Source organism: Rhinopithecus bieti, unplaced genomic scaffold, assembly GCF_001698545.2.
Source record: "Rhinopithecus bieti isolate Rb0 unplaced genomic scaffold, ASM169854v2 scaffold_26813, whole genome shotgun sequence".
Classification (NCBI taxonomy): Eukaryota; Metazoa; Chordata; class Mammalia; order Primates; family Cercopithecidae; genus Rhinopithecus; species Rhinopithecus bieti.
Window position 1 is genome coordinate 1,185,905 of NW_016812144.1, and position 12,946 is coordinate 1,198,850.

At 48.1% G+C, this 12,946-nt stretch overlaps 1 protein-coding gene across 2 annotated transcripts in view; it reads right to left on the reverse strand.

The window, feature by feature from the left end:
- ATPAF2 (ATP synthase mitochondrial F1 complex assembly factor 2) overlaps positions 1 to 12,946 on the reverse strand; it is a 22,441-nt gene that overhangs the window by 2,332 nt on the left and 7,163 nt on the right. For both annotated transcript variants that reach the window (XM_017895620.1, XM_017895619.1), the window contains 6 exons: positions 9,836 to 9,880; positions 9,451 to 9,596; positions 7,544 to 7,641; positions 5,853 to 5,933; positions 1,520 to 1,632; positions 910 to 1,025 (listed from right to left, as the gene is read on the reverse strand). In XM_017895620.1, coding sequence (XP_017751109.1) covers positions 910 to 1,025; positions 1,520 to 1,632; positions 5,853 to 5,933; positions 7,544 to 7,641; positions 9,451 to 9,596; positions 9,836 to 9,880 — 599 coding nt within the window. The remainder of the gene's footprint in view (positions 1 to 909; positions 1,026 to 1,519; positions 1,633 to 5,852; positions 5,934 to 7,543; positions 7,642 to 9,450; positions 9,597 to 9,835; positions 9,881 to 12,946) is intronic.

The following is a 12,946-nucleotide window of genomic DNA, read 5'->3' on the forward strand; positions in this document are numbered from 1 at the left end:
AAAAAAAAAAAAAATGCAAACCATACTGTAGCAAAACCTTAATTCTGAGCCCACTAAATCAAAACTTGTGTACAAACAGCAGCTACCCCTATGCTCCTCTGCCAGCCAGATAAAATGTCAGGGTATGAAGGCTTAGCTGATGTAGGAGCACAAACAGGTTCTCAGTCATCTTGGCAGGGCCTGTTCTGCAGGCTTTATCAAGCCCAGATGGTCTTTATCCACCCGTGAACCTCCTTGTGCAGAGTGAGGCCTGACAGTCTTGGCCCTAAAATCACCAGACCTGGCTTCAAGCCCTAGCTGGCACATTTTCCAGAGGTGCAACTTTGCACCTCAGTTTCCTCCTGTGTAAAACAGAGATAACCACAGCTCCTACCTGCTCAGGCTGCTGAGAGGAGGTGAGATGGATACAGTGCAGGAACACAGCGGTAGCACTTACTGTTATTTTTTAAATGTTATTATCTTACAATACTTTTTTTTTTTTTTGAGATAGGGTCTCACTCTGTCACCCAGGCTAGAATGCAGTGGCACAATCTTGGCTCACTGCAACCTCCACCTCCCAGGTTTAAGCAATCCTCCCACGTCAGCTTCCCAAGTAGCTGGGACTACAGGCGCTAATTTTTGTATTTTTGTAGAGGTGGGGTTTTGCCACGTTGCCCAAGCTGGTCTCAAACTCCTGACCTCAAATGATCCACCCTCCTTGGCCACCCAAAGTGCTAGGATTACAGGTGTGAACCACCACGCCAGGCCTACTTGACAATACTTCTGCTGGTCCTTGATTTTGATTTCTGCATGTACACAAAAGTAATGAAAGCCAAGTATGCATAACTGTATTTCAGATGGGTTAGCTGTTCCCCCAAAGTGTGTCTGAACTAGGAAGGGGAAGGCGGGACCCGAGGTGCTGCTCCTCACCTGGTACTCCTCCTCCAGGCGTGACAGCAGCACAGCCTGCTCCACGGTCAGGTGCAGGTCAATCAGGCCCAGGGTCAGCACCAGGGACTTGAGCTGGGCAGCTACAAACTCAATCCCTGCAGGGACACAAGCCAAGTCAGGACCCAAAACAGGGCAGCTGCCACAACCTACCCCTTGTGAGTCCCAGCAGCCCTAGCAGAGAACAGGAGTGAGTGGTGCAAAGAGCCATCCAGCGATTGGCTCACTCTTCTGAAAGAGCACTCTGGTTTTCTCATCCTCTGCTCTTACCCAGTGAGACACATGACCCCAACTTGGCAAATCAGAGCTTCCCCCACCAGTCTAGTGATTGGTTCATGGATGGACATGTGACCCAAGCCAGGGCAATGAGATTGAACTCAAGACTTCCGCTGGAGAGTCAAAGGTGGAAAGGTGTGAGCCTAGAGCACCGAGTGATGGGCTAGCATCAGAGCCAGCCAGCCTCCACATTCAGCTAGCCCAGAACGCCCCTGTGCCTCTCTACTCACAGCACCTGGGGAGGGGCAAACACAGGCCTCAGACACTGATGGCCTTCACAGCCACCTGCCAAGCCCACAGGAAACTCTATACATACCTTGTAAAGCCCACGTGTTGTAAGATGCCAGGTGGCTGACGAGCACCTCCCGAGTCTTGGCGGGGACGCTGGGTCCCATTATGCTGGTGGAGGAGTTGATCTCCACGCCGTATCTGAAAGGAAAAGGGCTTCGGCATGTCTCTGTCATGATGTAGCTCAAGAGCAGCCCACCTTTTGACTAGAAACAAAGGCCTAAGCTTCAGAGCATGTGTGTGCATTGGCCAAGGAGCTAGTCTTGAGGCCTCCAGGAGCAACTGCTACCATGGTCAGTGGCCTCCTGACCTGATTTTCTTTTTTTTTTCTCTTTGAGACAGAGTCTCACTCTGTCGCCCAGGTTAGAGTGCAGTGGTGCGACCTCGGCTCACTGCCAGCTCCACCGCCCGGGTTCACGCCATTCTCCTGCCTCAACCTCCCGAGTAGTTGAGGCGCCCACCACCACACCCGGCTAATTTTTTGTATTTTTAGTAGAGATAGGGTTTCACCATGTTGGCCAGTATGGTCTTGATCTCTTGACCTGGTGATCCACCCGCCTTGGCCTCCCGAAGTGCTGGGATTACAGGCGTGAGCCACCACCCCTGGCCCCGACCTGATTTTCTGTCCCTCAAGAGCAAACTTAGAGGACCAAGAAACTATGCCGAATGAAGGGATGGTTCCTGAGTCATGTGAGCTGGGGCTCAGTTACATGCAGCTGCCTGAAATGTTCATTCATTCACCTGGAATCTCCATCAAAAGGCCATGTGCCTTTTACATCTCTTTAAAAAGTTTTTCACATTTGAGGCCATATAAAAGTTAAAAACAATATTTAAAATGGTTTTCCTTAAAATAATGTTTATATATGTCATATATCATGGAGGTTTTCTTTTTTTTTGAGACAGAGTCTGGCTCTATCGCCCAGGCTGGAGTGCAGTGGCCGGATCTCAGCTCACTGCAAGCTCCGCCTCCCGAGTTCACGCCATTCTCCTGCCTCAGCCTCCCGAGTAGCTGGGACTACAGGCGCCCGCCACCTCGCCCAGCTAGTTTTTTGGATTTTTTTTAGTAGAGATGGGGTTTCACCGTGTTAGCCAGGATGGTCTCGATCTCCTGACCTCGTGATCCGCCCGTCTCGGCCTCCCAAAGTGCTGGGATTACAGGCTTGAGCCACCGCGCCCGGCCGCTTTCTTCTTTTTTATTGAAACACAGTCTCGCTCTGTCACCCAGGCTGGAGTGTGCTGGCATGATCTTGACTCACTGCAGTCTCAACCTCTCAGGCTCAAGCGATCCTCCCATCTCAGTCTCCCAAGTAGCTGGGACTACAGGCATGTGCCACCACACCTAGCTAATTTTTTGTAGAGACAGAGTTTCACCATGTTGCTCGAGCTGGTCTCAAACGCCTGGACTCAAGCAATCTGCCCACTTTGGCCTCCCAAAGTGTTGGGATTACAGCCATGAGCCACCATGACCAGTCAGCAGTCATTTATTCAAACTTTTTTTTTTTTTTTTTGAGATGAAGTCTTTCTTGCTCTCTCCCCCATGCTGGAGTGCAGTGGCACGATCTTGGCTCACTGCGACCTCCGCCTCCCAGGTTCAAGTCATTCTCCTGCTTCAGCCTCCTGAGTAGCTGGGATTATAGGCGCCTGCCATCACGCCTGACTAATTTTTGTATTTTTAGTAGAGATGAGGTTTCACCTTGTTGGCCAGGCTGGTCTCAAACTCCTGACCTCAAGTGATCCACCTGCCTCAGTCTCCCAAAGTGCTGGGATTACAGGCGTGAGGCACCATGCCCGTCTTATTTTTTCAAACATTTATCAAGCTCTACCTTACATAAGGCATTGTTTTGGGTCTGTGGTCTATGGGACATCATGTGCTGGCTTCAAGAGACAATACCTTTTTTTTTTTTTTGAGAGGGAGTCTCAATCTGTCGCCCAAGCTGGAGTGCAGTGGCGTGATCTCGGCTCACTGCAAGCTCTGCCTCCCAGGTTCACACCATTCTCCTGCCTCAGCCTCCTGAGTAGCTGGGACGACAGGTGCCCGCCATCATGCCTGGCTAATTTTTTCTGTTTTTAGTAGAGACGGGGTTTCGCCGTGTTAGCCAGGATGTCATGATCCACGCGCCTCGGCCTTCCAAAGTGCTGGGATTACAGGCGTGAGCCACCGCGCCTGGCCAAGAAGATACATTTTCAAGAATAATCATAACTAAATAAAACAGAAAACACAATGGGGATAAAATAATTTTGTATTTTATTCCATATATCACTGATTTTTTCCATTGCTTAAAAAAAAAAAATCGGCTGGGGCTGGGCGCAGTGGCTCACGCCTGTAATCCCAGCACTTTGGGAAGCCAAGGTGGGTGGATCATGAGGTCAGGAGATCGAGACCATCCTGGCTAACACAGTGAAACCCCATCTCTACTAAAAATACAAAAGAAATTAGCCAGACATAGGTGGTGCATGCCTGTAGTCCCAGCTACTCAGGAGGCTGAGGCAGGAGAATGGCCTAAAACCTGGGAGGCGGAGCTTGCAGTGAGCTGAGATCATGCCACTGCACTCCAGCTTGGCCGACAGAGCGAGATTCCATCTCAAAAAAAAAAAAAATCCGGCTGGGTGCAGTGGCTCACACCTGTAATCCCAGTACTTCAGGAGACTGAGGCGGGCGATCACTTGAGGTCAGGAGTTCAAGACCAGCCTGGCCAACACAGTGAAACTCCATCTCTACTAAAAACACAAAAATTAGCTGGGTGTAGTGGGCACCTGTAATCACAGCTACTCGAGAGGCTGAGGCACGAGAATCACTTAAACCCAAGAGGTGGAGGTTGCAGTGAGCCACGATCACAGCACTGCACTCCAGCCTGGGCGACAGAGCGAGACTCCATGTCAAGAAAGAAAAAAAAAAAAAATCCTTGCTGAAATTCCCAATAGTACAAATGGACTGTAGGAAATGGCTAAGTTTTTCTGTAAACTCTTAAGGATAGGGTATTTCCTGCCACAAGAATCTGATGATTTTTATACTATAGCAAAGATCTCTAGGCACCTAAATTATTATATTTCATTAGATTCTGAAATGACACTGTATTGTCACATTCCCACACAGTATTGTAGTCTGGTCTTTAGAGCATGCCTTTGTCTTTTCCTTTAAGACCCAAGGAAACCTGCCACATTGTGAGCATCGGGCAGCATGTGGCAAATCAGTAAACTGATTGGTAACATCACTTTTGTGAAAAATGCTATACCAAGAAATGTGCCTTGCAAGCTTAGAAAATACCATGGTCGGCCGGGCGCGGTGGCTCAAGCCTGTAATCCCAGCACTTTGGGAGGCCGAGACGGGCGGATCACGAGGTCAGGAGATCGAGACCATCCTGGCTAACCCGGTGAAACCCCGTCTCTACTAAAATACAAAAAACTAGCCGGGTGTGGTGGCGGGCACCTGTAGTCCCAGCTACCCGGGAGGCTGAGGCAGGAGAATGGCGTAAACCCGGGAGGCGGAGCTTGCAGTGAGCTGAGATCCGGCCACTGCGCTCTAGCCCAGGCAACAGAGCAAGACTCCGTCTCAAAAAAAAAAGAAAATACCATGGTCAAGGTACTACCATGAAAGCCAGCCCTTCCAAATTTCCCTTGGGATCAAATGAAATTGAATTTATTTTGCCACCACGTCAATAATCCATTCAACTTTGCACTCGAGTCTTCCTATTAGGAAAAATATTTCGTATCAATTCCTGGAAGCTACATATCCACTGAATGTTACCCGTAATTTTGCAGGAAGCTATCCAGACTTTTCTCCAAGTGCATACATATCATACATGTTGTTCTGTTATTTGATTTAATAGTACCACAATTGTGACAGAGATGAAAATCACTGCTAAAATTTGAACATTTACTGTGTGCTAAGCAGGATGCTAAGCCTTTACATGCATCCATTCATTCACTCCTCCTCAAACCCTGAGAGGTAGGATTATTAGCCCCATTTATGGACAAGGGAATTGAAGCTCAGAGAGATCAACTCATTAGCCAAGTCACACAACTGAGTCTCTAGCAGGGCTGGGATTCAAACCGACACTGCTGCTCTGACCCGCTGGCAGAAGGTGGCCTGGGGACTCCACTGCTTCTCCAAGGACACAGAGCTGCCCTTACACTTCATGAACTGCTATAGCAGGTGTGCTGTACCTAGTGGCTGAAATGGGTGCTTTTTTCCCAAGATGACCGTATCCCTGATCATATGAGGGGAGCTGAATCCCACGAGTGCTCTGAAATCAGAAAGCTGACTAGCTAAGGGCACTAGTTTTCCAGCGTGGCCCCCTGACCCCAACACTCCACCAACGCAGGTGCCCGGTCAGTGCTTTCTGCAGGGCTGTATATCTTACCTTTTCTCAGCCCATTCGATGATTGGATCCCACTCATTCCTTTGAAGTTCCACTAATGTCTCAGGCTCCTCCACCCTGTAGCTAATTCATTGTAAAAATCACCTTCATTAATAAAAAAGTACAATTCCTTCATTCAGTGACAGAAAAGGAAAAACACAAAGGACAACAGCAAAAACTTCACCACCACCATCCCAGCCCCACAAGTCTTTTCCCGTAAAGCAGTGGTTCTCAAAGTGCGGCCCTGGCACCACCATCACCTGGGAACTTGTTAGAAATACACATTCTCAGGCTGCATCCCTATAGAATCAGAACTTCTGGAGGTGGGGCCCAGCAATCTGTTTTAACAAGCCCTCTAGGGGATTCTAATGTAAGCCTGAGTTTGAGAACCACTACCCTAAATGCCCCCAAATATTTGACAGGTCCAAGCTTGCTGTGCTACGTTACTGTCATTCTAAAGCAGATCCAATCTACTAACTGCAACCCTGGGTCCACACCCGCTTGACCTGGATGCTGAACGGGAATGCTGTGCCAGATGCTCAGTCTTTGCATCTCTACCCTCACCCCCTCCAAGAGACTGTGCTCCTGGTCACAGACCAAAATAGCCTGTTTACACCTCACAAGCCCATCCACCTCCTGGCTACAGATGCAGCTGCTGGCACAGATGCCAGACCTGACGGGACCAAGCTAGAGGCCAGGCTGTGCCATTTGTTTGACCAAGAGATACAGGCATTAGTCAGCTGAGAGGAGCTGAGCTGCAGGGTTTCATGGGATGGGAACCCAAGTGGGCATTATGGAAATCCACCATCTTGTGTAAGCAAAGTGGGGAAGAAAGGTCATGAGTTATGCTGGGAGGGGCAGATGGGCAGCCAACCTTTCCTCCCTCACCTTCCGCTCACCCCAGTAGGGCACAGGGAGGAGCTCTGACATTGGATCTTACAGCTCCCTTTCCTGGTGGCCCGATTGTCCTTCATTTCCTGTCAGGATCCCTGTATAGTTTTCAAGAAATCTCCTTTTTGTCTGAGCTAGGTTGAATGGGTTTCTGCTCCCTGCAGTCAAGTGAACCTAATATAAATGGAGTGGGCTTTCCCACTAGCTATGGGCCACCCCCTTCGAAAGCATGATTCCAGTCATCAGTGCTGACTTCCTGTGTCATCGTGAGATGACTCAGGATCCTAGAGCACTTGGGCTAGCAGGCACAGTGCTGCTCAATCATTTCCATTGTTTCTCAACTTTCCTTCGGCAACACTGACCAGTTAGCCAAGAAATATAGACACAGAGGAGAATTCAGAACTGGAGAAGGACACTCCTAATCATCAGCATCCATAGTGCCAAGGATGTCTACCTGAGAAAGTGTCAGTGGGCAGAAGTTTAAGGTCACAGGTGCCCCAAGCCTAAGGGGCCTGTGGTCACGGCACCTGCAAGAGCTGCATAACCACCCTCCCAGCCTAAGGAGCAGCTTCTAGGCTAGAGAAGAGGGGTGGTCATGTTCTAACACCATTGTAGCCTGAGCAGTCCTCCTCCTAAGGGGCTACAGAGCAGCCAAATGCCAAAGTCAAGTGGGCCACCTTCCCTGTCCTTGCAATAAATGGAGAGGGTTTCTTCTTCCACTGATAACCATCTGGGCAAATCAGGAAAAATAGCCCCAGGGACTGTCTCAATCCAAGGGGAATGCCCATCTAAATGTCCATTACCAGATGGTGTCAGTGTCCAGAAACTTCACAGCTGCCCGGATCAGCTGATCCTTGTTTCTCTGGGTTGGGTTGTCCAAGGATGTGTTGCACAATGTGGTCTGAATCAAAGGCAAAAACCACCCTGTCACTGCCTGCGGGGCTCAGACAAAAGCCCTGCTTTCCTGAGGACACCTCATCTGACACATAGCAGATAGCACCACAGCACAGCCCTCCACCAGAGGCATCTGCACTACCGGAGCAGCAGCACAGCTACTGAGAGTGTGCCACAGCCAGGCTCCATGCCAAATGCTTTCTGTCGACGTTCACAGGACTTGAGGGAAGCTTGCAGCAGCCCCATGATTAGTGAACCTCCCCACAGTCACATTATTACCAGGTTCTAGTGTATTTAATCCTCACAACAACCCTTTGGAATAGGTACTATTATTATGCCCATCTGGGATGTGAAAACTGAGGCCCAGACAGGTTAGGTTAAGTACATCATCAAATACAGTTAAGAAGACACGTATCAGTGATGGAGCTCAAATCTGACTGGAAACCTTTACCAGCTGCCTCCCTTACACCTTAGAAAGCAGGGAAACAGACCATGCAAATCAGGATTAAGATTATTTGTTTTGGCCAAGTGTGGTGGCTCACGCCTGTAAACCCAACACTTTGGGAGGCTGAGATGGGTAGATCACCTGAGGTCAGGAGTTCAAGACCAGCCTGGCCAACATGGTGAAATCCCATTTCTATTAAAAATACAAAAATTAGCCGGGCATGGTGGTGGGCGCCTGTAATCACAGCTACTTGGGAGGCTGAGACGGGAGAATCGCTTGAATCCAGGAGGCGGAGGTTGCAGTGAGCTGGGATTGCGCCATTGCACTCCAGCCTAGGCAACAGAGCGAGACTCTGTTTAAAAAAAAAAAAGATTATTTTTTTCCAGACTTACCTTGTCAATAACAGGCTGCTTAGGTTACCCTATTCGTTTGTAGCCCCAATCACCCCAATTTCACTAGGTTGTCAAGGATTAGGCCAGCACCTCAGCAGGCTATGATGTTGGCAGGAGGCCCATGTGAGTTTGCAAAGGTTGAGCATAGCAGCGGCTGGGATGACAGCAGCTGACTCCTTACACTGACTCAGTGCCCAATCAGTGCTGGGGACCATGCCAAGGGCTTTCTTGCATCATCTCATCTCATCCTGACCACAGCTCTGTGAGGTAGGTACTATTATCACTCATCTTTAGTAGATGGGGAATACAGGGCTGTGAAAGGGGCAGCAACCTGCCCAAGGTTACAGTTTAGAAGCTGCAGAGGCTGGACCAAAGAGTCTGGCTGGGCCCTTCCTTCCCCAGGCAGCCTTGGTGCCTAGATGAGCCACTTTGGTGTGGACGAGGGGCTCTGGTTCTATAGGGAGTCTTCCTCACCTCACCCATCTGCCTCCAGTGGATCTTATATTCAACTAATATTTACTAAGTACCAACTAAACTACCTGCTAGTGGCTGTCCAGATACTGGTGAGTAAAACAGACATGGCTCCTGCTTTTCTGTTGCTTACCAGGCAGTAGAGACAGACAGACAATAAATGTGCAAACATAAAACAATTATAAATTGTCTAAGTGCTGACAAAACAAATGGCCAGCTGCTGTCAGAGAAAATAAGAGAGCTGGGTAGTCAGTGAAGGTGACATCTGTCCTGAAACCAAAGGAGAAACCAGTCATCCAGCACAGTGTTCCTAGGAGAGAGAACTGCAAGTAGCCAGGCCAGACAAGAGAAGAGTTTAGCACATTAGTGACTCGTGAGGAGGTGAACACCTGGGGCCCAGGTAGGCAAAGGACCATCCCCCAGGGCCTTGTCAGAATTTGGTAAGGGATCTACCCTAGGAAGCCCTGGGTGGGTCTCAGGGTCCAGATTCGCACTGTGAACTTGTTACCAGGTGCATGGTGTAGTACTTGATGGTATCCTGCTGGGAATCCCATTCAGTGGCCACTGCAATGGCCAGGGCCTCACTGGGGACTGTAAAGAGCTTGGCTTGGGGAGTTTTCAGCTTCCTCTGGTCCAGGTTTATCTCAAAGCCACCTTGAAAGATCAAATGAAAAACTCTCAGGGATTTGTTAAGTGGAATCAAGTGACCATTCCTATATTTAGCCACTTGAATTGGTGCAGACAAAGCCAACTCTGAGTCCCTTACAGAAATATATCTGACAAAAGCAGGAAGGATAATCTCACCACGGAACAAGCTGAAGATGAAAAATGTTCCCGACCATTCACAAAAGAAAAAAAAAAAAAAAGAGGCAGTCAAAATTTCAGACACTCACCTTCACCCTGTGTGATGCTGACATTCTGATAAAACCTCTTCCTTTCTGTAAGAAAGATTTTTCAAAGAGGCAGTTTAAAATAACGTTGAGACAACTCAGGAAGCGACAGGACCAGCTTGTATCATTACTGCTAATGTTGATTGATTGGCTTGATTTTCATATCCCCATTCCAGGTCTGCCCTACTCAACATGGTATAATCAACCGCTTCTGATTAAAGCTGGGGGGAAGGGAGCATCCGATCTCCAGGGAGGAGGGAGGAACAGGACATGCTGGTCATGCCTCTGCCAACTCCCCAGCCTGGGGACAAGTCTGATCAGGAGCATCTCAGCATGATTTCCCACCCTCCCCACCACCAGTGCCACTCCATGCCAGCACAAACCTAAAGTCGGTGTCTGAGTGGGACAAAGCTAGAGACCCACTTCAGCCAAGACTCTGATGCCTCTAAGGAGTGAGCGGAAAGCCAGTGTGCCTGCGCAGGGTGTGCGTGTGTGGTACATAGGCAGGATGCAGAGCTCCCAAGGGCATTTCCCATCCCCTCTCTCCAATTAATTAACCTAATTAACCAGCTTGCTTGTGTATCCAACAGGAACTCCAAACATTTCCTTCAAGAAAGGGAAAATCTGTGTCCTGTGTTTTCTTTTGAAATTAACTTGAATAAAATCTTACATGAAACAGGCTCCTTCTTTTACCCTGGAGGGATTAACAATCAAGAGTACTTCTAAGGAATTATGCAGATTCCCTCAACTGATAACAAAGAAGTCACATTTTGGAAGCTATAAGCTATAACTCAGTCTCTCACATTTGTGACAAACACAAAACTTTCATTCATTCATTTGTTCACTCGTTCATGTGTTCACTGAGTTCTCAAAGTCTTCAGAGGCCCTAACTGAAGTTATTTATTAGAAATAATGATGCAGCATGTGGAGGAAAAAAGAGTAAATAATTTGCTTTATTTATTTATTTATTTATTTATTTATTTTGAGATGGCATCTCACTCTCTTGCCCAGGCTGGAGTGTAGTGGTATAATGTCAGCTCACTGAAACCTTCGCTTCCTGGGTTCAAGCGATCCTCCTGCCTCAGTTCCCTGAGTAGCTGGGATTACAGGCGTGCACCAACACTCCAGGCTAATTTTTGAATTTTTAGTAGAGGCAGGGTTTTGCCATGCCAGCCAGGCTGGCCTCGAACTCCTGACCTCAAGTGATCCAACCCGTGAGCCACCATGCCCAGCCAAATAATTTGCTTTTAATGCTAAAAAAAAAAAAAAAAAAAAAAGGCTGGTCACAGTGGCTCATGCTTATAATCCTAGCACTTTGAGAGGCCAACATGGGAAGACTGCTTGAGGCCAGGAGTTTAAAACCCAGGCTGGGCAACATGATGAGACCCCATCTCTACAAAAAACACAAAAATAAGGCTGGGTGCAGTGGCTCATGCTGTAATCCCAGCACTTTGGGAGGAGGGGGCAGGTGGATCACCTGAGGTCAGGAATTCGAGACCAGCCTGGCCAATGTGGTGAAACCCTGTCTCTACTAAAAATACAAAAATTAGCAAATATGGTGGCGCATGCCTGTAGTCCCAGCTACTCGGGAGGCTGAGGCAGGAGAATCGCTTGAACCCGGGAGGCAGAGGCTGCAGTGAGCTGAGATTGTGCCACTGCACCCCAGCCTGGGTGACAGAGCAAGACTCCATCTCAAAAATTAATAATAATAAAATACAAAAATAAAAAATTAGCCAGGCATGGCAGCAAATGCCTGTAGTCCCAGCTACTAGGGGGGTTGAAGCAGGAGGATTGCTTGAGCCCAGGAGGCTGAGGCTGCAGTGAGCTGTGATGTCACCACTGCACTCCAATCTGGGCAACAGAACAAGACCGTCTCTTGAAAAACAAACAAGCAAACAAAATAACAAAAACAACAACAACAAAAAACAAGCTTAAGTTAAAATTTGATTAATTCAAACAGACCATGAAAATTCAGGAGAAATTAGTATGTGTGCATGGAGAGGGAAGGGTAATGGAGAAGTGGGCAACTGGTTTTACTCCAAATATTTTTATGTTTTCCCATCATATCAGTTTTCTATAAATCTCATTTGCTATCACTAATACTTAAAGACAGATGGCCCAAAATTGCATTCCACATTCGCACTTACTAAACTAAGGCCCAAATTTTTTTCCCACAAAAATATTTGTGTGGCTACCATGTGCCTTGGCACTTGGGATACAAGAGTCAATAAAATAGACAGGGAGTTTAAAGTTTTTTTTAGGATCAGATCTATCCACCAAGATGATGCTGTCTTTCTATGGCACGATTTACCAACTTCATCTGAAATCACAACACTGATTATCTCGTATGTTTGACACTAACATTGGAAGTTTATAGCACCCTAGTGCTTTTACATTTCTTTACATGCTGTCCTGGTCATATCCAAATGGCAGGCTAGATATAGGTCTGGAGGCGTCCTTTCCTCTCTCAGGTCTGGAGTGAGGTAGACCATGTCCTCTGTGTTTTCAATGCAACAGGCTGGGCAGCATGTATAAAACCAGGCCAGGCAGGAAGTTGGGAAGGGCTCTGAAAGCTCTGACTCAACACTAGGGAAAGGGTCTTCCCACGTCAGCAGGAAGTGCCAGCAAGAGTGTACAAGTATACAAGAGTGAGCACTCTAGCATACTTCCAGGCCTGGTCTGGGAAGTGAACCCAAGAGACCTGGGCCAAAGGAACAGACTCAGGGCAGGAACTGCCAGCACAGGGCTGAACCTTCAAAAGCTCCTGGGACAGCCAGGTTTCCCAAGAGGGAAGTCTTTTTTCTGTTTTCTTGGCCAGGCTCACTTCTGTAACTGAATAAGAGAAAACTAGATGGGAGTGGGATGGACGGAAGGCAGGGAAGGAACCACCAAAATTGCTTAAAGCAGAAGAAAACCATGCAGAAAATGAGACAGCAGTCGGGCAAAAGGAGCCCAGGGGCTGCCAGTCCTCAGATTAGAAGGCAGGTGCACATAGATGTGTTTTAGCCAGGGGCTCTCCTGAATGACCCACTGACACGTGCAGGGGCAAACGTGTCTTGGAACAAGCTTTGGTGAGTACTAATCATGTTCCAGGACATATGGTAAGTCCTGGGA